The sequence below is a fragment of the Citrus clementina genome, unplaced genomic scaffold, assembly GCF_000493195.1.
Source record: "Citrus clementina cultivar Clemenules unplaced genomic scaffold, Citrus_clementina_v1.0 scaffold_9, whole genome shotgun sequence".
Lineage (NCBI taxonomy): Eukaryota > Viridiplantae > Streptophyta > Magnoliopsida > Sapindales > Rutaceae > Citrus > Citrus x clementina.
The window spans coordinates 10,259,731-10,287,432 of record NW_006261964.1 but is presented as its reverse complement, the minus strand read 5'-3'; the positions used below and the strand labels follow the sequence as shown (position 1 = coordinate 10,287,432).

General features: G+C 30.6%; 2 protein-coding genes and 1 pseudogene across 4 annotated transcripts; 2 read left to right on the top strand and 1 right to left on the bottom strand.

Annotated features, from left to right (window-relative positions):
• Positions 1 to 744: 744 nt before the first annotated feature.
• Positions 745 to 7,179, bottom strand: LOC18032315 (ubiquinone biosynthesis monooxygenase COQ6, mitochondrial). 3 transcript variants are annotated; one of them, XM_006420549.2, is made up of 10 exons: positions 7,116 to 7,179; positions 6,620 to 6,734; positions 6,074 to 6,173; positions 5,549 to 5,692; positions 5,288 to 5,346; positions 3,566 to 3,633; positions 3,427 to 3,478; positions 2,197 to 2,370; positions 1,463 to 2,062; positions 745 to 1,074 (listed from the first exon to the last, which is right to left on the bottom strand). In XM_006420549.2, the coding sequence occupies exons 1-10, from the start codon at positions 7,121 to 7,123 to the stop codon at positions 847 to 849; spliced, it is 1,548 nt and encodes a 515-aa protein (XP_006420612.1). In that variant the 5' UTR covers positions 7,124 to 7,179; the 3' UTR covers positions 745 to 846. The 3 variants fall into 3 exon arrangements, with proteins under 3 accessions (XP_006420612.1, XP_006420613.1, XP_024045494.1); XM_006420550.2 differs by having other exon boundaries at positions 6,653 to 6,734; XM_024189726.1 differs by lacking the exons at positions 6,620 to 6,734; positions 7,116 to 7,179 and having other exon boundaries at positions 6,070 to 6,162.
• Positions 7,180 to 7,717: 538 nt separating this feature from the next.
• LOC112099006 lies at positions 7,718 to 10,016 on the top strand (annotated as a pseudogene).
• Positions 10,017 to 12,784: 2,768 nt separating this feature from the next.
• LOC18033019 lies at positions 12,785 to 15,074 on the top strand. Its single transcript, XM_006420548.2, has 2 exons — positions 12,785 to 13,297; positions 14,961 to 15,074. The coding sequence occupies exons 1-2, from the start codon at positions 12,849 to 12,851 to the stop codon at positions 15,022 to 15,024; spliced, it is 513 nt and encodes a 170-aa protein (XP_006420611.1). The 5' UTR covers positions 12,785 to 12,848; the 3' UTR covers positions 15,025 to 15,074.
• Positions 15,075 to 27,702: the final 12,628 nt, after the last annotated feature.

The window sequence follows — 27,702 nt, the reverse complement described above, 5'->3', positions numbered from 1 at the left end:
AATGGCAAGCAAGTTTTATTTTTGTTCAATTGAGGAAATAACTTTTCTATTACTATCAAATAGGTCCCTAAGCCAGTAAGCCAACGATATGATTCCATATTTCCATTACTATTTCATAGTACTGGTCACATGACACGGGAAAAAATTATACGAGTGCTTAATGAAACCTACCAATCACTAACATCTCGTTTGGATTAGTTAGTTGGGTCCCACCACAGCATCCATTTTTATATATTTTTAAAAGAATTTGTTAATTTAAAAGATTAAAAAATATTTAATTCAACTAATTTAATCATTTCATATTAATTTATATAAAATAAATTTGTACAAATTATATTATTACTCTTTCTCTCTCCGTTGCAAAGGGTGCTACAGTACTGATTAATATAAAAAAGTTAAACATCGAATCAATAGTCAAGAATTATTAAATATAATTGGATTCTTATATTTTTGTAACTGTGGACTTAGGGTTCAGCTGAACACCGAATCGATTTCTCTAATGATTTCTATTAATGAATGAAATGATTTCTTTTGCACTGGGAATTAATTGAACCATTTTACAAGCACACTCTGATGAAAGTCTTATTTTTAGTACCAAGCACGATAAACAAGTGCATTTACCAAGCATTACAGCTGCCAACAGTCTTCAACATGCAAATTTTTACCACTATGCCCTAAGCATGAATTAAATAGTTACTAAGGATCTTTCCTGATCTTGATACTTGGAAATTACTTTTGCACAACATCAAAGAAAACCAAAGCTTTTATTTCATAGTTAACAATGTACAGACAGAATCGAGTCATTTCAACTCACCTAACATTATTCAGATACCAAGGTCATAACTCTTAAGTAAAAAGTGGCAGAGGAAGAGGGAGTCTCTGTTCTCCTGAAGCATACGAAATAATATTCCTCTTAAGAGGTGAAATATACTGAGCTCCGTGAAATGCAGCTGCTCGCAGTATGTTTAGAGGCCCGAAATCAACAGAGTACGCCTTCTGGAAGCCATCAAGGACAGCCATCATTACTATATTTGCTGGTTTTCTTTCTGCTTCATACTTTTTCAGTAGAGATACCTACAAAAAATGTTGCAAAAGTGAATAACCAATGACAGCAATTATTTCCATGCAAGTCTACTGCATTTGAAGATTTTACATTATTCAAACAAAGTTAGAAGTTTAGAATTAGGGATTAGCTAGAGGTGAGATATAACGGAAAACTCTCCACTTTAAATGTAAGAATCTTCTGTGTTACATGAGCCTTTCTGGTATACATGTTTTATTTTCTCACACAACATTTGAGACAACTTCTCAGCAGACACCTATGGCTCTTAAACCTGACTTTCCTCATGGCTACTAAAGGTAATTTTCTTACATGACAATGGATATGATACCATATTATGAAGATTATGAAAACAAGCACCTGCATTGCATATATACATAATAAAAATATCACATTACACACCTCCCCAATGTCTGCGCCTACTGCAATTCCCTCAGCAATAATTCTAGAAAGAGTAGATGCATCACCAAAACCCAAATTAACACCTTGACCAGCTAGAGGATGAACAGTGTGTGCAGCATCACCAATTAGAACAACACGCTTCGACACATAGTTATTAGCATGCTTTAATGACAGTGGAAACACCATTCGTTCAGATGCCAACTTGACCACTCTTGGGGGTACTTCAAAGCACTCCTTCGCTGACAAAGTTGCATCTCCTCTAAACCAAGAAAACATATCCACACTACCGCTTGAGATTGACTTTGGATGAGGACCATATCCATAATCAAGAGCATGATTTAAAATTTTCACAAAATCATCCTCGTTCATTGATTTACAATCTGAAGCATCTTTTGGGTTCATAGTCCAAACAATATTGCTGAAGTTATCACCTATTGGCAAAAGTGCAATTGGACCAGTAGTTAGGAAGCGTTGCCATGCACAGTAGTTTTCTTTATTATGTTCGACTGTACAGATGATAGCATTCTGTGAGTAGCTCCATCCGGTTGTCTTAAATCCAGCTAACTCCCTAACTCTTGACTTGCCCCCATCAGCTCCAACCTAAAACGAAGATCAAGTAACTTTAACCAATTAATCTTGTGAACAAATGCCATCCAAAATCTTTTAAACAATTTATATCATCCTGTTATATTTCAATGGGGCGATGCATTTCATATACATGAAGGTTCAATTACCACCAACTTAGCATACAGGCTCGTGCCATCACTGAGATCCAGCTTAGCTAAATGCCCCTTAGTGAACAATGTTGTTGCTGATGGTGTGCTGTCTACACTGATGGATGAAGAGCTTGGAAGTAAAGCCATCGAAGTTAATCGGGAAGGATAGATGGTTTTCTGGAACTCTGTATTCTGTTGAAGAGCAAAAATTATAAAAAGGCAGCAATAATAACTACACATCAAACTATAGTGGCCACATTTGCTGATGTTTCAACAAGTTCAGACTGGATAAAACAGGTTATGTCTATTAATTATCCATCAGGGATAACATACATCAAACTCAAAGAAAAGAAGTATTACCAATACAGCATTACCGAAGGTAATAACTCAGAAGCAAAGAGGCAGACATATCTCTCATATAGCCAAAGTCCATTAGCAACAAAAATAACGGAAATGAAGAAATGAAGAAAACTTGTGCAAATATAGTCAAGTTCATTACAGTTACAATTTCTATTTTCTCCCTAAGGTGGTCTCTCTTGAGTGCTTCTGGTATGCTATGTTTTCACAACTCCACCCTCCGTACTTTCTAAACAAATTATAAAAAGAAATTGCAAGTGATGATTCCATAAGCATCATTAAACTGTATCCAACTCTTGATTGACAGAAATCAACATATGGAAACATATAAAGAAAAGGATTTATGCTGCCTGAGAAGCAGAAAGAGCAATGACAAGAACTCGATATAGGTTCCCAAATATTCCAACAGATTGTCTTCTCATCCTTCTACACTGTGACTATATCACAATGTTATGTGAAGACGCTGTGCAAAAATTTTAGAAAGTTCAGTTAGGTCCATAAATGATATTACAAGTTTAAGTTCATGTGAGGCAGAGCAGCTTTATGGGGTTATGTGAACACTTTCTGCAGATAATCGAATTGTTAATTGCATTCTCACAGTTGTCTGCACAGTGCTTTAATCATTAGCAAGGAAAATTTAAAAAGGGAGAAGGAAATTTTCAGAAAGTAGGTATAGTTTTTCTGGCAAGGACTCAAAACTATACCACGTGGTTACAAGAGTCTAGTATGCAAACATATGCAGGTACATTAGTGCACATCACCATGCATGTCTATGGAAAATTGCATGTAAACAAACTATGATCAACCAAAGAAACTACTAAATAGATTAATTATTTCAACAACTTTGAGCATTCCTCCGGTACAGAGTAAATAGTTCAGTAACGAGAATACCTGCATACATGACAACAGAGAGCTATGAAGCACCTTGTTCTCCACTACACACCTGAATCACCAGTTCAAGATGAGTGCCTCAATCAGTAAAAAAGGACTAAATGAACAATATTTACTCCTTGAATAGGAGTCTACTTACCCTAGAATTTCTTTGTTTACGTCCCTTGCATTGTATGTTGTGTAACCTAAGCCAGTATAATCCCAAACCTTCAGAAGATTGTGAGAAAATGAATTAAGGTGCATGTTTCAGTAAAAGTAAGTTGAATTACAGCACTCTTGCGCTAATTACATGCGTTTGAATACAAACGTACCAATGACAACTAAATTAAAGCTAGCAGGACCCTGATGAGAGGGAGCCAAAATTCGTTTCAATTTTAGGAAAAAGAAATAGAAAGAGAGAAAAATAAATCAAATAAGAAAATTGATAAGATCGCAACTCAAATCCTTCTTCATGCCATTTGGAAAAGAAAAAACCAGTACAACTAATACATCATAACCTAGACAGCCTTCTCTACAGTTAAGACACCAAGAATGATCAAAATTAAATCCTTGAACTCAGCAAATCCCATTTAAGATATTATAATCTCTAGAGAGGAACGGAGAGAAGCAATATGTGATTACTCATATTAAAAAGGAAAAAACAAGTAAAGTTAATTTACTATGTTGTTCTAATTTTACATGCATATGCATGTTAGGCATGCATCAATCAGGCCAATGCACAATACAACTCAACATAATCAGAATCTTTAATTGAAAGTGATTGTTTATCAGTACCACCACTGGTATTGCTTGTTCTTTTAATACTTCCAATAAGGGTTAATTTCAGATTTCACGCAACACACCTCCCCCCCCCCAAAAAAAAAAAAACCCCCAGGGGTGAAATGACAATCTTTAAATACCTCCAAAACTATTGTAAACTTCAACTTGCCACCATTTTTTTTAAGGAAAACAAAAATTTTCATCACCACCATTTTCCTCTTATCTTTTGAACAAGAATAGGGGTAAGTTGAAGTTTATAATAGTTTAGGGAATATTTTAAACGTTGTAATTTCACATGGCACATATTCCAAAATTTACCCTTTCAAAAGTTTCCTAACCAGTCTTCTCTTTGATGATTGATGAGGAGAGAAGTACAATGCTCTCTAGTTTGACTGTCATTCGTCCCCTTCTCTAGCCTTCATCACATAATTTTTTAAACCTTTATACGTACATTATCATATAAAACTAGCTGACGTAAGTAACAACCTCATGAAACCATAACAAAGCTGCATATCATGAAAGACCAAACTTTCGGTGCATCTGGATAGTTTTAATGACACGAATCAGCTTATATATATGCATTACACATAATTTCATTATAATGAAACTGCAAACAACACAAGGCACCAAAACTTTTGGTGCATTACAATGGCAATATTGTCCTAAATGAACATTCCAGCAAATTCATTAGCAATGAATCTTCTACAGAGAGAGCGAGAGAGAGAGAGAGAATGTCTTGGATGAGTACTTCAACAAAGTCATAAGTATACAATCATCTAGGGCCGGTTTGTAACCAAAGAAACAAAATCACGCACGAAACAATATGTTTCAGTGCAAAAATTTGTAAGAATAACTAAATAAATAATTGAATCATTTATTAATAGACCAATACCCATAAATGACTTGAAGCTAATTATACTTTCTCTTCATTTGCTCCACAATAGAAATAAGTTTTCCATTCTACAGGACTAGGCATTACAGCAATTCAGAGTCATACTACCAATTAAAAGAAGGTGAAGAATTGAAACAAAACAATGAAAAAGAAAAATAGTGGGAAAAAAAAAAAGAAATGCCAAAATTAAAAAAATATGACAACCATCACCTGCATCTTATCAAAATATGCATGACGATGCTGTTGAACATATTGCCAAGCACCAATCTCTGGAAAGCATGAAAAAAAGAAAAGAATGAAACACTTGCTGTAATGATATTTGCCAAAAGGATAATCAACCAAACTGCATATTTGAATAGAAACAGATCACTTTATGGATTTGTATATATTAAATTTCTAAGCAAACGCACAATAATTTTAGCATAGATAGTCCTGAATTGGAAAACAGTTTTAGTGTATCGGACTTATTACCTTTGAAAAATGATATGGTTGCTGGTGTGACTGTACTAACCCGAGGATCAGGCGGGTCTTCTTTCTTAATAAAGTTGCTTTTTCCCAAAGCAGGATTGCTATCAATGATGGCAACACTCAAATGCTTTGTCAACGGCATACTTGCTGCAATCAAATTATCGAAAATAACCATTAAAACTAGCAAAAGAAGTTTAGGATCGCCATTCTATAGCGTTCCAGTATATCAAAAACTGGAATAACAGGATTGGTATTGCTATTCCAAGAGGTTTAGAGATCACAGTAACTCTAGTTAAACCACTATCATATGGTATTTTTAATTTTTGTTTTAGAAAAACAAATTCCTCAAACCACCCTTTATAAATTAAAAAAAAAAAAGGTGAATCCCACACTTTCATAAAATCAGGAATAACAATTATAGCATATATAATTGAAAAGAGGGCCTCTCCAGTAAAAGGCCCTAAATGAAAGACATTATTGGAAAAAAGGAACCAAACGTGCATAAATAATAACGCAAATTTTACCAACCCAAGGAACAAGCTAGGGCCATGCCAACCATGCCTCCCCCAACAACAGCAACATCGTATTGATCATCATTATTTGTAAAGCTTTGCTTGACCTCAGATTCCTGGAATGTTAAGCCAATCAACAAAGTCAAATATTGCGCGAGTATTCAATGTAACTTGGAATGCAATTATTTCATAGTAAGAAAAAACTGTGCATGAACTCAAGAAAAGGCATCATGGGGGAAAAAAAAGAAATTAATAATAATACTAATAATAATCCTGCCACTGAACAGTTATAAGCTCAACCACGGGCAAGCAGGCAAACCTCCAAACCTGTGAATATACAAAAGCTCTCTATTCTTTCTCAGACTTTCAATTCCATCGCCTCATATTTCCTATTCTACAATTTTTTAAACAGAAAGATTTGACCCAATTTGTTGTTTTATGTAAAAATAATAGATATCATTGAAAGAAAACAGACTGTAGCCTCATAAGATTTCAGCAACATATATAAAATTGAAATAAGATACAGTTAAATCAGCCAACAGAGAGAAAAAAAAAAAGATACACTGCTAGGTTGGCCTGAATTAGAACTAGATACTTTTTCAGCTACACTGCTACAGAAACTCCGCTGCAGAACCCGCAGTCCAGAGACATTTACAGAGAGTCTTCCCACAATGATCCTGTTTCAATTTTTTTTTAATTTTTTAAACGGGCAATTTATTAGCATCAAAACTTCAAATACACGAATAATGAATGATTTAAACATAGAATTAATATAATTTCACAAATTTAATATAAATAAAAATAGTTCCAGGAAAAAAAAAAGAAAGAAAAGGCGATGACTTAAGTGAGACAAGCAACTGATTCTAAATCTATTATCAGTATCCATTAACATGCTGAAACATGAAGAAGTAAGAAATAATTTCATATTAAAAAAAATAATAATTTGCGAAAATTTTAGTGAACTATCTAGCTAATGGAGTCTAACATTAATCTTGCTGTATTCAATTAAACTTAAAAAAGAAAGAAAAAAATTTAAATTTAAAAACTGAGGTGCGCACCTGTTCATTCTTTCTTGCAGGAGCTGGCAGCACTGGAAAACTCAACACAGAGAGAACGGGCAGGGGCTACTTGAGTGGGGAATTTTGATTTAAATCGGTTTGAGCCTGAAGTTCTGAACCGAATCGAAAATTGTTCGGTTTTGGGTTTCGTTCAAATCGGTCCGAGCGCATAAAAAAGTTTTGAACCGAACCGATCCAAGGCCGACTGGATCGATTTGTCGGTTTGATAAAAATTGGAAAATGAAAAAAAAAAAACACACAATAATTATCATCCTCTGTTTCAAAACTGTGTTTTATACAACTCAATTTCTTTTTTTGAATTGATATAACAAAATTAACTTTAATTTATTTTAACATTTAAAAAAAAAATCACTTGTATATTCATCTATTTATTTATTTATTGACAAATGAAGATTCTCATTTAGTTTGTGTTACTAAATTGTAGTCTTGTTAAATAAAAACTTTATGAATTCTACCATCCTATATAGCAAGAAAAATATTATTTTACTTTTATAAATATTTATACTGAGAATCTCCTCCTGTCACTATTTATTTGTAAGTGGAATTCGCTATATCCCTCTGAAAAGTAAGTAGAATTCACCATGTCTGATCACATACATGCTCTTGTATTTGATGAGATGAAAATGTATAATGGTACCGTTTTATATATATATATATTTCATTCTTATCCCACTGAAAAAATTGAGACTAGCTAATTATCAATTTTTGTGCAATCTTTACTTTCTTGTTATCTCAATTAAAAGAGGATAGCAAGACAGGATTTGTGAAGATCTGTGTAAGTCATCGGTGGATCAAATGGCTGGTGATAAAGACTCCAAAAGAGTTTTGTGTTTTCAAGAGGAAAGCTGCCTGGTTCTTTCAGGCAGCTTGTAATGGATTTAAGAAAGTTGATGCTCCCACACACATTGATCTCAGGTTTAAGGTAAAGTTCTTTTTTAATACTTATTGTGATTTTGCTTTTATGATGATGAGACTATGTGAATTTTTAACGTTGAAGCTTCCTTTTTGTCAGTCTTTGATCAACTTTTGATGAAAGTTGATGCACTACCTGGATAACTAAGGATGAGTTAGATAAGGGTATTATGGTAAACAAGATGCAGAAACTCAAGTCAGTGGTGTGGAAAACTTTGAAGAAAACCATTCTCGGGTCTTTAATTATCTTGGATGGCTGATTCTCAGAATCCATGAAATTCAGTTATATACTTGGTCACTTTCACAGGCTCCAAGTATAGAAAGCAGTCTCATAGCAGTCACTAGTTTGTTTTTCTTCATGAACTCTTATTTAGATCCTCAAGGACTTTTTGAATGTTGAAGGGCCAATGGGTGCTGCACACTTCCTCATATTATCAAAGACTGAAGCTGCACCTTACTTGAGGGTCGCAAGTGCCCCACGGGGCCCAAATCTTTCACTACAAGTGCGTCCTAGATGTCCTCAAGATCTTTTAAAAAATTCTCCTTTTCTAAATTTTCTCACAGCTATATTCTCATTGTTGCTTCTATTGATCTCTTGCTTTATTTCTTGAATATCAACTGGCTAGCTGTCACGAACTTGTAATTTGACTCCCCTTAATATGTACTTCACATTTTTTTCCCCCATTTACATGGGTAATTTTGTGTTCTTCTCAAGTTACAATAGAATGAAGTAATATATTCATGCAAAAAAAATTGTAAATTGGGGACCGTGGGTACGCTTCTAACAGATTGTTCTTTCTGGTTTTGGAACTGGAGATCAACATCTAAAGCTCACAGCAATTATGTTTCAGAACATCTTTCCAGCTATTGATATCTTTAAAATGCAAGGAACCAGCTGAACATTCTCATATGTTCTTTTCATATGATATCTCAGGTCAATCTTTCTGCTTACCAGAGGATTGTTTTGCTTAATTACAACAAAAAGATACAAAACTCATTGATATTAGGCATTATTCTATTAGACTACAATCAGTGAGTGCCTCCCATAGACTCAGAAAATTTGTTCAGAACCATCAAGTTCCAGATCTCAGGAGTCTCCAAGACGTGAGTGATTTTGTTACCAAGTAACTACGTGTGCTCCTTTATATTATATGTATGTTTATCAAATTTTCCACTGTATTCTAGTCAATCATGTCAGTGTGATAGGAGGATTTTATTGCATCAATTGATGTCGTAAGTTGTAACACTATGGGAGTTGTGGCTGCAATGCGGATCTGTTGATTTTCATTTTAGGTTTTTAACAGTCTGAGGATTATTAATTACGAGTCATAAGTATCGAACACTAGTTATTATGGTGCTTGAGCCTATTGTTGAAAATTTAGAGATGCAACTTAGGACTATTTATGATCTGCCTTTATACTCAATTGGAGTGAAATTTCTATCATGAATTTTCTGGTCAACTTAAGCAATTTCTCGTAATTTTATTCATACTTCATTCCATGTCTTTGCCAGTAGCATTGTAGCATGTATCTTCTAGTTGGGAATCAAGGACACAAAGTTAGTATGTACTTTAGAATTGTCCGAGCTAACAATAGAATGCTTTCTTTAGATGGTGTCCCTTCATTGGTAGCAAGGGTTCAGTGATGGTATTCTTTTCTAGTTTTTAATATTCATTTTTTAGCTTACCACACACCACACCACTATTCTCCATGTGCAAACAGAAATTAAACTGGATTTCCCCTTTCCCCAAGATTGGTGTGGCCACACTCTTGTGTAGGTATTCAGTATTTAATCTTTTCCTCATTGTTAACTTCCTTTGATTTCTGAAGGGCTGGTTGTGGGTCAGAAAGTGAAGCTGATGATGAAGCAGCAACGGTGGCACTGGGGAGTGATCTTGGTAGGGTTATTCGAGCTTCTACGAAAAGTGCTGTAAGGCTTCAAGAGATTGGAAGGACTGTGTTCTGGTAGTGTGTCATCTTCAATGAATATGGTATATGTGCATCTTCTACATATTTTGTTTTCATTTTCTAGATCAGAAAAAGGCTTCTTATCTATATGATTAAAAGCTAGACAATGAAAAGATGTTATCTCTACTAATATGACCATTCTCTTCTTATCTATATGATTAGTACTTGGTGAAGGTGCACTGTAAATTGGCAGCATTGGCACTAGTAATGCCTATGATTTTTATTGTTGCTTTCTGTTGTAGAAAGTAGATTCAAACATTATGGAATATTATATTAAGGTCATAGATGAAGCACACACTATTCTTGAGCATTCAATTTTGAATTTTCCCTATTAGAATCATAAATAGGTATGAGTTAAGAAAGGGTTACCTTCAATTTACTCTCTACTTAAAATGACAGTATTTAATTTATACCTAAACATGTTAAAATATCAATTTATCCTCATTTATTGTTAAGAATACCAAAAAAAAAAAAAAATCATCAACTACCCTCATTTTCTTAATGGTAAATTAAGATTTTATACTTTTTGGCGATAAATTGAGATTTATCATTTTATCTGAGGCTGAATTAAGGTTTTTCCACACTGACAAAGAGATACTGCAAACCCTGCACTTGCATTCAGATAGATTTTCAAATGTTCCACGTAGTGAAATTCAATATGTTTTCGCTTTAAAACAAAGATTTTAAGACAAATAATTCCTTGCAAAGCCATAAACATGATATTGAATATGGGGCAACTTTCACAAAAATAATGTAGGAATCGTACAAAAAATTAAACATGGATACAAACATATCAAAAGCTTTCACAGAATAATATGGGAATCATACAAAAATAAACACAAATTCAAATAAATGAAAAGCGATTGTTCTACAAGTCAAAACTCTTGCAGACATATGAAGAGCGGAGGGAATCTGCTTTTTCTGAAGTCTAATCAACTTGAAGTGCTCTGCAATGCATTACGGACTGTCGGGAATTTAACTCAGTTGTCACTGATGAACAAGGAGGAATTATTCTATAAAAGGATTCGAGTTTGAATATATGTTGGAACGTAGCACAAATCAATTTCCATTTCCTATAGCTATACCAATCACATGTTTCAACCTTTATTTACATCATTTATTCTCAAATTACCTCATATTTTCACATAAAAAAGCTAAACCAAAGCACTGTTAGAATTAATTTTGACTCACTATTTTTCTTTTTTTTAATTTTTTGGGTCAATTATTTGTGTCTGAATGTTATAATAATTTATGTTTAAGAAAAAAATGTTATAATCATTAAATACTCGTTTAATCTTTATATTTTAACTTAAGTGCCCATTTAGCTCTTATATTTTAACAAAATACCTTAAGACACCTTACTCTTGAATATGTTACACTCTTAATCCTATTTTTTCCTTGGTTTTTGCATTAATACCTTTGCTACAATATTCTTGACCTAATTTATATATCTATTGGAAAAGTTAATTAGCAAATTAACCAATAACTATCATTATAAAAGAATTGGTATTTTATTTGCCCCCACACAATCTTACTAATTATTATTTTATTGATTAATACCAACCAACTTTAAACAATATTTAATAATATCACAACAATCCTACTAATAATTATTTATAAACAAATTAATTTATTAAATTAATACTAAAAGTAGAATAAAACATAAAAATTTACATTATTTTTTATTTTGTTTTTGAGGACAATTTGGTGAATTAATATTTTTATTTTCATTAATATCCCTAAAATATTGTTGCAAAGGTATAATTGTTGGGGGGTGGGGGAGAGATAAGGGCATGAGTGCAACATATTTAATAGTACCCTGTATTGAGGTATTTTTTAATATTTTGGGACTAAACAGGTACTTAAGTGATAATATAAAGACTAAATGAGTATTTATTTTGTTATAATTAATGCTAATGCATACTTGAGCTACTTGTTACATATCATAATTGAAGCTACACTCACTCCCTTTTGAAAAATACAAAATACATGTGCGCACAAACATATAGGCATACATAAATATAAGTAAAAATAAGGAAAATATTAGTCATCCAATTAAAGATTATCTTATTACAAAAAATATTTCAAAATTTTGATTTTTTCGATTTTGTACTCATTGTTTACAATGTGTATCAACCGTATACTGAAAAAAAAAAAATTTACTCTTACAAATTACCAAAACAGAAGTAAACACAAATTTACAATGACCGTCATTTGTAAATAATTTGTACGTTGTGATGAATGATAATATTTCATAGAATTTTAATAATAGAATAACTTTAGATGATAGCAGATAATTTTCTGAAAGTATAGATTGATGATATATACATGTAAGTGACGATGTCCCCTCTCTCTCTCACTAATTATTACAAGAGATCATGCCATGAACCAAAAGCAGTTTAAAATTGCACGGGAGAAGAAAAATATCAAACAATAATGAATAAACCCTTTAACTTACACACCAAAAAGATAAAGAGCATTGTGCTATATTCTTTTTATTTTTTATTTTTAAATTAATTTCACCACACAAACTGAGCAATGGGGAGAAAGCAAAAAGGAAACAATTCTAAGTGGGGAGGCATAAAAAATCATGGCATTTATGAATCTTCTTTAATTCAATATATCACCATCCATCTTTGCCCACTTCCATGAGAGGAAGTCACCCCACTTTCTTATTTGCAAAGCAATAACTTTAATCATATTACAATTACCCTTTATAATACAAACATTCTTTGATTTCTTCATCAATTGCTTTCTTTGAACTCCAGTAATACACACAAAAACATCAAGGCTAGCTTGACATGTTATCTATAGAAAGGGGGTACATATATATATGTCATGGCTAGGGTTTACGTTGGTGCTTGTTGTGTTTGTACTCCTGGCGGCAACGGCGCAAAACAAGTGCACAGCTTTGGTGTGCTCCTGCTATGTACCATCAAGAAGTTTTAGCAGCAGAAGTAGTGAAGAAAGGGATAGAAGCAACATTAGCAAGAAGAGACTATGCGCAGAAAATAAGAGAGGAGATGGGGTCACGGAAAAATTGCATAGTAATAATAATATTGATGAAACACAAGGGCAAGACAAGAGCATTGATGGTTGCTGCAACCGGCTTGATCACGACATTAAGCCCACCAACCTGAAGAGTACTCTTAAGAAGACAACAATGACGGAATTGGAGGCCGAAAATCAAGAATTCAAGAAGACTACAGAAAAGAGGAAAGTAGTTACTTGGCCTGATGCAAATGGCAAAGATATTGCTCATGTTCACGAATTTGAGCCTAGGTAAAACTAATTTATTTCTATATCTTGCTTGCTAATTAACTTTATTGTGAGTAGTTATTTATAAAATTCTGCTAACTTGAATTTGAAGGGCACATGCTGAAAAGAAAATTTTCCGGTAATTAATTTGTCAAGACAAACAGGGAGATGCTACTTCCATGCCACAAATTTTATAAACCCCCCTTTTTCAGAAAATTATTACAACAATTTCACATTAGTTTTTTTTAATTTAAATTAAGGAGAAATTTAAAAAGTAATCAATTAAATCCATATTCTTTTTTTAGACTATTTTTATTATTATAATTGATCAATAAGGTTGCTTTAAATAAACCAAAATGACTATTTTACCCTCATGGTAAAAATACTGAAATATCTAAAAATTTACTTTAACTTTAATTATTTTTATACATTTTTTTAATATTTTAATGATGTGTAAGTAGTAATTTATTTTATATTCATTTATTTTTTAAGACTTTTTTTTATAATTATATTTGATCAATAAGGTTGCTTTAACATAAATTAATATGGTTATTTCACCCTCACAAGGTAAAAGTATCAAAATATCTAAAAGTTTACTTTAATTATTTTTTATACAACTTTTTTATATTTTAATGATGTAAAAGTAGTAATTTATTAGCACGATTATTAATATTCCACTAAACTAACAAGATATAATTAGGACATGTGGAGTATTGAAAATTATTAAATTTTATATAAAAATATTTTAGATTATAAAACATAAAACTAAATGCCTAAACAATTAGTTACAATATTATATATATTTCTTAGAGTCAGTTGGTTATTTTATATTATAAGGGCAAACTAGTCAAGTTAAACTTATTCTAAAGCAACCTTAAATAGTTAAATATTGTTAAAAGACTTAGTCACAAAAGAAAAAAAATATTGTAAGAATGATTTAATTAATAAATTGTTTGAACTTATCATTAATTTGAAATTTTATAAAATAATGTGAATTTATTGTAATTATTTTATGGAGGTGGGGTGGGTTATAAAAATAGTAGGGTGGAAATATCACAAATGTTTAATATATTATAAGGTAAATTTCAAATTACTCTCCTCGTGAAATGACATTCTTCAAAATACTTTTGAAATTATTGTAAACTTCAACTTACCCCCATTTTTGTTCAAAAGATAAGGGAAAAAAATGGGGATAAGATGATGATTTTTTTTTTTTATCTTTTTTATAAAAATGAAAGAGTAAGCTGAGGTTGAGAATAATTAAGGGAGTATTTTAACGATTGTCATTTCACGATGGGTAATCCAAAATGAACCCTATATTGTATAATTCCTTCTAATGAAGAAGCCCCATTTTATATAAATAATGATAATCTTGTGATATAAACCAAGTTTATAAGCTTGTATCTTAGTCAATATGCCAAATGTTGAAGTAAGCACTCTGTAAGCATAATTTTATTAAGTTTTTAAAAAATGCTAAAGGTACTTAAGGAAGAGAGAAGGAGCTATAACATTATATCATTTTATGATGTTAATTGATTTTTTTTTTCCTTCTTACATCGCATTGTAGTATAGTTTATTACGTCTTCTTTCTGTTTAATTTTTCTATTCCAACAGCAGTACTTGTCTTTAAGTTTAAACCAACTTGCAGCAGTTTCAATATTTCTCACTAGCTTTATATTGAAAACAGTACTACGTCAGAAGATGGAGAGCTTGGGGAAATAAGGAGATCTTGCGTTTGTACAATTCAATGAGACCTCAATGATATGACATATACCAGAGTACTGTGTATTAATATGTGGTTGGAATGTGACTCAATGTTTAATTAGTTGTTATTAGTCTTCTAATTAATAACCCATTGTTAGATTCTCCTCAAGCTCTTCGAAATACAACTTGAATTTTAGTAGAATCATCATGGGTTATGTTAACTTTCACTTCTTAGGGAATAACTAATGGTATTTTGACAAATGATTAATGAATAAATGCTCGTTTATTTCATATATTTTTATTTAATAGTCTTTTTAATCTCTATATTTTAAAAAATATTTTAAGATACTTTTATTATTAAGTATATTTTATTCAGCGGCGGATGTAGCATGAGACAAATGGGAGCTGCCAAAAGAAATTCTAAGAATAAAAGAAAAACATATTTTAGGTTTCTAATAAGCCCCCATTAAATCTATTACAATAGTTTCGATAAATCTATAAGCCCATAAAATTTAAACTTTAAGAATTATGAAAGCCTATACGTCAATTAAAAATAATGATAACATATCACACAAAACATTTTTCTATTCCTAAAAATAGGATTAATTCTTGCAGTTTTCATAGTAATAGTAGAGATAACGAAATTTGTGAAGAATCGTCTTTGAAACCAGATGTATGAATAATAGTTTGGTTGTCTTTGTAGGAAATGATCCATTTAACAATATTGATAATGAGTTTATCGCATAGCATTTTCAAAATGTGAAAATGCATCAAGAATAATTATAAATGTATTAGCAATATTTTATATATTCAAAATTTTAATTTTTTAATTTTACTATATCTAATTTAGCCCCCGGTAAATTATTTTCTAAATCCGCCACTAATTATATTCCTACCCTCTCTTTTTCTTTTCTTTTACAATAATACATTTGCAACTATGTTATTGAGAATATTAATGGAAAAATGTTAATTCATCAAATTGTCCTCAAAAACAAAATAAAAAATAATATAAATTTTTATGTTATTATTCTACTTTTAGGATTAATTTGGTAAATTAAATTTTTATATATAATTATTGTAAAGATATTAAAAATTATTTTAAATTATTTGATATTAATTAATTTATAAATAATTATTAGTAATATTGTTACAAATTCTTTATTAACATATCGTACACAATAATAATTACGCTGGACAACACACAACACAGTACCAATATTGCCAACAGATGGGTATATTAATTATAAGGCTAACTCTATGTTACGTTGAACGTAACATACGTTCAAAAAAGATAATATCAATAAAAACCCTTAACTTTTATGGAAACCACACTATTTGAATTAAAAGAAATACTTTTAAATCTCAAAGAAGAAATAAAAGAAATTAAACAAGAAATAGGAAAAATAAAAATAGAATTATCTGTAATCCAATTAAGCCAAAAGAAAAATAAAAGAGTAGAAAAATTTGAAATACTAAAATCTGGAATAATTGGAACAAGCTTTAAAAAACCCGTACAAAAACCTCAACCAGGCAGCTATGATGACTGGTTCGTAAAGACTCAATACCCAAAAATTTATACTAGAAGAAACAGAAAAATTGAAAGTAGAATTAAAAACTGAAGAAAAAGGTAAAGGAAAACTAGAAATAAAAGAAACATCACTTAGTGATATTGATTGATGGATGAAACATTAGAAGAATTAACTGAAAAATTCAGCGATATAAATCTAAGTGATTTGGAAGAATTTGAAAGAGAATATTGTGTAAAAATGAATGTTGCTAGAGGACCAGAAATGAAACCTAATGTAGCAGAACCAAGCCATAGGTATGAAACACATAAGAAGAAAAGACCATTTTTTGAATATTATCCACCCACCAAAAATAACCAATGGAAGAAAGAATACAAACCTAATAATGAGCATCTAATACCAATAAGCAATGCTGGTACATTTTTAGATATAGACTGCAAAGCAGACCCCCGAAAGGCCTTAGTGGAATGGGGAATGCAAATGAAATTATTTTTTCTGTTTAATGGATCAAGAGAAGATTGGAATGTTGAAACAGAAGAAGAAAAAATAAATATATTTGCTGATATTTTAATAGCAAGCTTCTCAGGAAATGTATTTAATTGGTGGAAAGGGCTAAGTGAAGATACACAAGGATTAATAAAGGATTCAACCAAAATAGCATTAGGAAGAAATAAAGGATTAGGAATTGAAAGAATAATTGAATATATTGCTAGTGAATTTTTAGGAGAAGATTGGTTACAAAACTCAGAAAATGAATCAAAACGTGATAAATTAGAAGCAAGAATGAAACTAATAAATTTAACAATTTGTAATATGTGTTTTGTTAAAGAATATACATGTGAATTTTCTAAATACTATTATACCCAGTTTATGAGTCATGAAGATCAAAATATTTATAAAAATTTGTATTATTCTAAACTTCCTTACCCTTGGAATGGATATTTTAGTAATGAATATAAAAAATATACTAGTAATAATGAAAATAGACTCCCAGACACATTAGGATCTAGAATAAGATTTTTAAATACAAGATTAAGTGAAATATGTATTCAAAGAAATCTAATAAAAAAGAGTAAAAATATTACAAAAATATGTTGTGAAAAAACAGAAATGCCTACTCAATGGGGATGTTATACACCTCATAAACGGCACAGGAAATCTTACAAAAAAGAAAAAAAGATATAAGAAATATAAGAAATATAATAATTTTAAACGAAAATATAAAAAGGCAGGAAGAAAATATTATAAAAGAAAATATAAAAACCAAAGAAAAATATTAGATAAATCTAAATGTAAATGTTGGAATTGTGGAGAATTGGGACACATCAGTACAGATTGTACAAAAAAGAAAGTTAGACTTTTAAAAGAAGATTTTGAAAATATAGAAAGTGATTTAGAAGAAATAAGTAATCTCTCAGAATATGATGGAAAAGAAGTCTACATGATAGAAAAATCAGAAGATGAATCCGAATAGGGAAGAAATAATGGGAAATGAAAATGTAGAAGAAATAGAAGAGATAGAAAAAGAAGAAAATAAAAGTGGATATAGTCTTGTAGCTACTTTTAATAAAGAAAAGTATAATAAACTTTTAAAATTAAATATGGAAAAACCAGAATATGGAATACTACATAGGTTTAGAGATCTATTTAAAAGAAAGAGAATTATACTACATGAATATTATGAACAAGAAAAAGCTGTAACAATTACACAAGCTGAAGGAAATATTAGATTCAGTTTGCTCAATAAAAGATCAATAGATTTAGCATTAAGAAAAATAAAAAGTGAATCAACTAAAGAAAAAATTCAATATGTATATTTGGCAGAAATCCAAATCTTAATAAAATCCCTTTTTAAAGAAGGAATAGATAGCCCCATAGTTCTATCATTACATGATCAAAGGTTTACAGACCCTAGCATAGGACATTTAGGGACGATAGAAGGAAATTTATGTTACACTAAATTATTATTTACCTGTCACCCTAGATATTGCGTACATATAAAGGATAAAAATATAGATGAAACATTAAGTTTACATTTTAAATTACTAAAGAAAAATCTAATGAAAGAAGGAAATAAAATAATGACATTACACTACTCAGCTTTGTATAGTTTTTGTAATTCGAATTATAGAGAAATATATGGGAATAAACCCTATATAGAAATAAATAAGGATTGTGAAGATATAGCAACATTTATAGAACCTATAATTCAAGATTACAAAATTTCCATTAATTATGAATTAAAAATAGATGATAGAAAACCATTTTTAGATAATAATAATGAAAACTCTATAATTCCTATAAGTTTTGCAGGAAGAACTCTAATAAGAGGAAGTTCATCTAGAAGATTAAGCACTGATAAACAAATGATAAAATCCATACCTACTAATAGTGTAATAAAAATATTAGGGCAATACTTTAATGGAATAGACTATACAACAAAAATACATATATTAATAGATACGGGTACCAACCATAATTATATGAACCATACCAAAAATAAAAGACTTTTAGTAAAAGAAAAAGAAATTCCTTATGAATATACTGATTTCAATAGTAATAAACATATTTATAAACAAGAAGTTAAAGTCCCTATAATCATAGAATGACTTAGAATAATAGTACCTTGTTATATAGATTCATTTATGACCACAGATCCAGAAAAACATATAGTACTAGGAAATAGTTTTTTAGGTGATTTAGAATATTACAAAATTGAACCAAATAAAATAACTTTCCTTATACAAGGTCAAAGAATAGTTTGCGACACATGTTAAAACAAGCTTATGTAAAATAGCCTATGTCTGTTTATATCCAAATAAATATACCAGAAAAAGACACAGATACTTGTGCCTTAATTGACACAGGTAGTGAAATAACTATTATGAAATCCTTTTTATCCAATAGATGGGAATCAAATGAAAAATTAAAAATTGTAGGAATTACTGGCGATAAACAACAAGTAAATCAATCTATATTAAACTTTGAAATATTATTAGGCAGTAAAGTAATAAGTATTAACCAAATCTTTCAATATAATAATCTAGATTGTGATCTACTTTTAGGAAATGACTTTCTACAACAATTTCAATATTACCAGCAGACTACATACATGATCACCTTAAAAACCCCTTGTAATCATATTTTACGCATCCCTCGTGAATTTCGACCCTACAGAGTTCAGCCAGCCCAGCGTGGTGATAAGCACATTTATGAAAAATATTATTTAATACAAAGAGGTCAGAGTTATAATATACAACTAGAAACAATAAAGTCACAACTTGAACAAGTTTATAGAGAAAATCTGTTAGCATTATGGAAACCAGATCATCCTAAAGCAAAAATAGAATTACTTGAAAACAGAATTATAAGATTAAAACCCATGATGTATACAGAAGAAGATAGAGAAGAATTCAAAATCCAAATAAAAGAGTTATTAAATTTAAAACTCATTAGGAGTAGCAATAGCCCACATAATAGCCCAGCATTCATGGTCAGGAAAAGAGTAGAACAAGTGAGAGGAAAAGCAAGAATGGTAATAAATTATAAAGAACTAAATAAATACACAAAATTTGATGGATATTTTCTCCCTAATAAAGAGGTATTGATAAATCTTAAGACCTATTATTCAAAATTCGACTGTAAATCAGGATTTTGACAAATAAAAATGGAAGAAAATAGTATTCCTTATACAGCTTTTAGCACCCCACAAGGACATTATGAATGGTTAGTAATGCCATTTGGACTAAAGAATGCCCCTCAAATTTTCCAGAGTAGAATGGATAAAATATTTAGAAATTATAACTATATTATAGTATATGTTGATGATATATTAATAGCATCAGAAACAGTAGAGGAACATAGACACCATTTAAAAGAATTTGTTAATATATGTATTAAGGAAGGTATAGTATTATCTAGTAAAAAGCAGTTATAGAACATAAGAAAATAGAATTCTTAGGAATGATACTCGACAAACAAGGCATTAGACTTCAGAGCCATATAGGAAGAAAAATAATCGAATTTCCAGATAAATTAGAAAATAAACAACAAATACAAAAAATTTTAGGTTGTTTAAATTATGCAGAAGGATTTATAAAAGATCTAGCCAAAAAGAGAAATATACTTCAGAAATTACTAAGAAAAAATAATACTAGAGGATGGAGTGAAGAACATACAGAAACTGTAAAAAATTTAAAACAAGAATGTAAAAACCTCCCAGCATTGAGATTACCTAACGAAAAAGATAAATTAATAATTCAAACAGATGCATCAAATTTATATTGGGGAGCAATTCTGAAAACTGATATAAATGAAATTTGTAGATACACAAGTGGAACATTTAATCAGGCACAAATCAACTATCCAGTACATGAAAAAGAACTCCTTGCAATATACAAAGGAATTAAAAAATTCTCATTATTTTTACTTCAAAAACAATTTATTATAGAAACAGATAATTCTCAAGTAAATTCTCTTATCAATAAAATTTTACCAAATGAACCTCAATATAGAAGATTACATAGATGGCAAGTTTATCTATCTTATTATAATTTTAAGATAGTACATATAAAAGGGACTAACAATTTCCTTGCAGATTTTCTAAGCAGGAACATAGAATTCGGAGAATGAATCCCGAAGCAAATAGAACTATCGGGAAAATAAAAGCCGAGATACAAAGACTCAAGGCTGAAGCATCTGACATAATTGATGCAATACAATACATAAAAGATGCTTCTGAGGCTCATGAGAAAAGAGTAAATTTGTTAGAGTCATACATAGACGACTTAACAAAGGCGCTCTCTATAAACACGAGCCCAATAGAAACAAACCCAAATATAGGAAGCAGTAGTGGACCCTTCAGAGAAAATAAACCAATCTTTGACTCAGTTCCTAATAAAACCATATCCATAGAAGTTGAGTCACCAAAATCAGACCCTCCAAAAAAGTTTATTCAAATAGACAATCCTTACATGGAAAAAGAGGAGAAACCCCTAAATCCAAAAGAAGAAGACTATAAACAATTTTCTACATGGGTATATTCCACTTGTTCTCTTAATAATACAATTTTTAAAGCACTTGGAAAAAATATGTACCCCAGGATGATTGTTACAAAAGGAGCAAACCCACTCCTTGCTGGGAAAATAGCAAAATATGGCTATGTAGACTTAGTATATCCTGATGTAGACCTTCGAGAAATAGCCAGCCTTGATGATTTACTAATAAAAGAAGTCTCAAGATTTTCCCAAAAAAGACCCATATACTTGAAGTTTTACACTATAAGCCCAGAATACCATCAGAATATAGAGTACCAGGCTTTCTATATGATTTCTGTAGGCCATATCACAAAAAATTTTAAAGTCGAGGTAGGAACAGAATATACAAATGTTCCTCACATAAATAAAGCTTGGATCAGAACACGAAGAGCCAGAGGAATAAAGGCCATATGGAGCATAGCTAAGGATTTATATAAAAGAAATTTCAGAACCATCATTAAATTTCAGAATTACATCCTTATAACTTCTGAGGATGGTCATACACCTTCAAATCTGTTATTGGATTTCATCAACGAGATAAGTACTATGCGTTTCCCCAGTAGCAGCAAAACTACAGAGCAGGCTTATCAACTCATGGACATAAAGCAGTGACCGACAAGCTATAGCCGACAGCATAAAACAAGAAAAGATAAAGATGTGGTGGGCAAGATAAAGTGTGAAGATAAAGATGCTTAACAAGAAGATAAGGCATACGATAAAGCTACAACAAGACAAGATAAAGTTGCTTGACAAGATAAGGAGCATGAAAAAACTACAGCAAAATGCTTGACAATGATGTAAAAGCCCAATAATACAAGGGCAAAAATGTAACAATAATGTAAAAGCCCAATAATACAAGGGCAGAAATGTAAACATAAACCCGAGGTGACTTGGGATATAAATAAAAGCAATAAGCTCTAAGAGCTTATCATTCAGCCATAACTCCATTATCTTCCATCATTTTTCGTTCAAAAAATGATCAGCTAAAACCTCCTTTCAGCTCAGAATCCTAAATCAATACATCACTAATCAAAAACAAAAATCACCATAGAAAGGAAAGGGAAACCTAAATTTATTCAAAATTTCTAAGCACAACGATCGTATTCCATACAGTAAGGCCACTCGAGTCCGCTGATCCCGTTGAGGCAAGAAAGCCGTTGAGGGAATAAGGACAACAAGGCTGCAGGTCACTGGAAAAAGATCATAAGGCAAAGGAACAAGAATAACTTAGGTAATAATTCTTAATCCTTATCTGTTGGTGGAAGTTTGTTGATGATAGTTGATGAGGAGATTTATGGAGGAAGAGCTAATTTTTGAAGTGAAATATTTTGATGAATAACGACATCTTATTAGGAAATTCTAAAGAATATATGATAAACCCAACAACTAGGATAACATATAATGATTATACAATGATAATAGACTTTAATTTAGGATCATTTAAACAAAGTTCTTATCTTTTAAATAAAGATGAACTTGTTAGAACAGAAGAACTACAAGCAGTGTATAAGCTTGAATTACCAAAAGAAATAAAAAGAAAAATTATAAATCATATAGAAATAGACACTTTAAAGCATAACATAATTATGTTAACTGTAGAACAAGGAATTGACATAGCCTTGGCATATGTAGAACATGGAAGTAGAGAAATTGGACCATCATACATAAACTACTTAGAAAATTCAGATACTGAAGAACTTGAACTATAAAATATATAGTATTAGGATTATAAGGTATATAAGCGAGCAACCCATGACGTAAATTGGATAGACGATCCTGACTGGGCGTTAGTATCCTCTGTACTTTGGGATAACAAGCCACGTACCTATAATCAATCTATAATCATGGAAGTTTATAATGAAATCAGGTATTACACTAGTATAATAAACAATAATATATATTTTATAAAAGTAGAAATATTTTATTCAGAAAATGTAACAGGAATTTTTAATCCTACATATATTTTAGAAACTGATAATAATTATTATGACTTATATATTCCTACTCTTCCTAATACATTCCCTAGAACAATTGATGGAGAACAAGTTATAGCCATATATTTAAGAAATAACAGTGGCACAGGATATGATAGATATATACTGTAGAGAGTTTTGACATACACATAATAAATATATCTTTTTGTAATACTCAGTCATTCTATTAAATTTTAATTCTCAGTCTAAATTTGATATTCAGTGAAAAAATTTTAGTTTCATCATAAACACGATGGTATCAGAGCCATAACTAGAATCATAACTCTTTTTATTTCATATAAGTCTAATTGATGGATCCAATACAAACAATAGTTAACAGCATATATACTTTAAAAGTATATAACAAAGAAGAAATAAAAAACCTTATAATGGCTTTAAAAACTGATAAAAATAATATAAGAAATATAGAACTCGAATTAACAGAAGAACTTAGAGAAAGGCAAATAGACACAACTGGAGGAGAAATATTAATAGAAAAGAAAATGAAGTTTATAGATGAATTTATAAAATTTCTAGTATATTGGTATAAGAAGGAAGCATTATGAATCATAATCAACATGCATTTAATATAATACATGAATTAGCAGATTGTATAGATCATATGATTTTAGGATGGGAAAATATATTAAATACATATATAACTCTAATAAATCAGAAAATAGATTTACTAGAACAAGAAAGAATAGGAATAATAAATTTAGAACCAGAAATCTACTCTGAAATTATAAATTTATATGAATTTGATAACCATTTAATGTTATTTAAGGAAATAAACAAAACCTTAGAAAAAATAAGAAATAGGTATAGAAGGGATGGAAGAAATCAAATACATCCACAATTGTAAAAGTTAAAAAATAAAAGGACCCAAAAGGAATTAGCCAAAGAAGAAAAAGACAAAAATCGTAAGATACATTGATTGTAACCTAGGCATTCCCTAATTATAATTTCTTCAAGTATACTTCACTTTTGGTTTTGATTGTTATTCCCAAGCAACTGGTGAATATCTAGTTTTGCTCACTTCTTTCCCATTGACCAATTCTTTTGCATATGACTCAAACAAGTAATGAATTCAATATTCTTGCCTCTCTAGCAGGTGCATCTCGACTAATTTTGAGGCTTTAGACGATTTTTTTTCAATTAAACCTTTAAAAAAAAATTAAAGTCAAATATATGTATTAATTTTATTAAAATTTATTTATTTATAATCAATTTTTCTATCTTTCTGAGTTGCAAAATTATTAATCAAACTTTTATATACTAATTTCACTAATTTTTCTCAATAGACAATATAGTTGATCCATTTAATTTTTCTTGTGACGCAGTTGATCTTAAATAAATTTTTATCAATCTTAATTTTGAAAAACTTAATCAATTACTAATTCTTCACTCAAATTCACATCTTAAATTTTCATATCTTAATGCACATTTTCTAGTAGACATTTTTTTTTTAAAGTGAAAGAAGAGTAAACAAGCAAACATTTATGCTAGATAATTAGAAGAAAACAACAATAATATTTAAAAAAGAAACAATAACAATTGAATAACACAACTGATTAAGAAGAGAAGAGGAAGAAAAAATCTGGATATTTGAGAACTTTAACTTTGATGGATTGAAGCTTTTAAACAGCAGTGATCAATGAAAATAGTTGTTTTTCTTTTCAAGAGAAAATTAAAGAAATCAGTTTTTTTTTTTTTCTTAGGAACTAAAGCATTGAATGTGCAGTGGCTTTTTTTTGTGGATAAAAAATATTAATGGACAATAATTTAACAACTGTTTGGCTTTTATAGAGTTTTAAAACATTAAATAGAGATTTTTGTAGGAATAAATAGGATTAAAATTGTTAATTTTAATGTTAAAGGAGATTTTCTAAGGATTTGATAATTTATTTATGGTGAATATTATAAAATAATAATAAATATAAATGAATAATTTAATAGTTATAATTTTAAAAAATAATTTAGGGCATTCATATGTAGTAAGGGTCTAGACAACTGTCTAAGCTGCTTACAGGATAAGTCACTCCTGCTCTCTAAAAACTAATAAGGTAAGCCCAAACCTTATTGCTTCCCAATTTGAGAAGTTAATAGCAGCAACCAGAGTAGCCTAACAAAGGATCATTTTGAACAATAAGGTGAGAGAATTCTCTATGAAATTTTGCCTTATCAAATTCACATTCCAACAATTTTAATTTACAATGGAATAGTCCATCTTTTGCTCAAGAGGGAGTGATGATCTGACAGCCAATTACTTCCACAAACAGTAAGTGTAGATATATATATATATATATATTACCAAATTTTCACTTGAGTCTGATTAAATTTTTTGTTCAGTTCGATTCGGTATAATTTTATAATTTTTTGTGTAAGTGTGGGTTTCAAAATTAAATTTAAGTTTGTGTTGATGTGAGATTCTGGTTACTCTTTTGACCACGACTAGGATCTCTGCTCAATCAACTCGACCACGATCAGGATCTCTCCTCGTATGCTTTCTTTTCCAAAAATTCTTGCGTACACAAAAACGAGTCAGAGCACGCCGGTTGTTTTCCCGGCGTAAACCCTCCGACGCTCAAGTCATAAATGAAGGTTTTGTGTTCCTGGGAATGTTAGCCACTAATCTTAAGGCTTATTTTTGGGATTATTCAATGCTCTCTTTATCTTCGTTTCCATATAAAAAATTCGAATCCTTTTACCTTCGTTGGCCACCTTTTTATAGGCTTCTTCTGAGTTCAGACCTTCCCTCAACCTACGTCCATTACCTTTCCATCTCTCGGAAGTGGGTGCTCCGTTTCCGTAATCGTTGGTGGTCGCGTGGTCTTCGTGCCTTGATTCTCGGGTTGGAGAGCACGTCTCGCCAATTGCCGTTGACCGGGTCTCCTCGCCTCAACCATTAGCAGGAGTGGCTTTATGCTTCTAACAGGAGATCGGCCTCGCGGATGGCGTATTCGTGGACGAGCAGAACATTCCTGCTCATGTTCCCCTGCTACCAGACTTTTACAAGATATACATGTTCGCGGAACCCTGCTACCAGATTCTGCTCATCACTGCTGGTCTTCGTCGAAGCATATCCGCCAAACAGTTTGGTTTAAGCCCAAACTTGTCCAGCTCGACATAGATACCACATAAACAAAAATATTTATATTATATTAACTGAAAAAAAATAATAATGATGATATTGATAAGCCAAAATAGACCTTCATAATCCCGTGATAAACAAAAATGACCTATAGGAAATAGTTGATTTAGGAAGCAGTTAGGTTAAGCAAACTAATTATTCTAGAAACTCGAAGATAAAATATTGTGAATAATGTAACATCACAGAATTGAGAAAGTTTTAGATGCTTCTAAGAATATTATTTTATCCGTTGAATTCTTGACATACGTATTTTTTTTTATCAATTATGTAAGAATAAATATTTATGAGAGATAAAAAAAATCAATAAATTAATGAAGCATACGGTGTAGCGAAAGTATTCAAAAAAAAAATTTCTACATTTTTGGATGTCGATTCAACTCATGTGCCAAAAACAATTTTCAAAGTTATCAACATTCAACAATTCAATTGTCCAGAAAATGCTAATAATAAATAAATACGACTCCCATGAGACAAAACGTCAGATAGTTGCAGTTGAGAAATGTGGTTTTATATGTAGCAGCCGGTGGTTAAAGAAGTGATTGGTGTTTTTAAACACAATATTTTAAAGCTTGTGCCATAAGAGGATATGAAGATTAACCTTGAAAGTTATCTATATAACATATTAGATTAAAAATCTCAAGTTTTTAATTTAAAAAATACGCCGTTAAGACCTGAGTGATTTTTAAATAGTTTTATTTTGACTAACGATCTTGGGTTTGATTGTGAGAAAATTTTTACCATTTTAAATAGTTTTATTTTGACTAACGATCTTGGGTTTGATTGTGAGAAAATTTTTACCAATTACTCTTCACTCGATTATAATATACACTTGCCATTTAATAGATTACATTCAATTTTCCCACTTATATCATATCGTCGACATCTATGAAGAGCCATTGCACAGATTGATTAGGGTTTCCATTTTTCATGTTAAAATTGAATCCATGTTTTTGTTTTTCCTCCAATGTATTATCTTACTCATGTCATCAAATGGTGCCGGTAATGAAATTGAACAAATTTGGTATGTTTTTGTGCC

Excerpts from the sequence above, each read along its gene's own strand:
- LOC18032315 (XM_006420549.2), bottom strand. Across the intron at positions 5,347-5,548 it reads AACCATATCATTTTTCAAAG|AGATTGGTGCTTGGCAATAT; the intron begins GTAATAAGTCCG and ends CATGCTTTCCAG. Across the intron at positions 1,075-1,462 it reads TAGGCGCAGACATTGGGGAG|GTATCTCTACTGAAAAAGTA; the intron begins GTGTGTAATGTG and ends CATTTTTTGTAG.
- LOC18033019 (XM_006420548.2), top strand. The coding sequence starts at position 12,849 with ATGTCATGGCTAGGGTTTACGTTGGTGCTTGTTGTGTTTGTACTCCTG. Across the intron at positions 13,298-14,960 it reads GTTCACGAATTTGAGCCTAG|TACTACGTCAGAAGATGGAG; the intron begins GTAAAACTAATT and ends TATTGAAAACAG.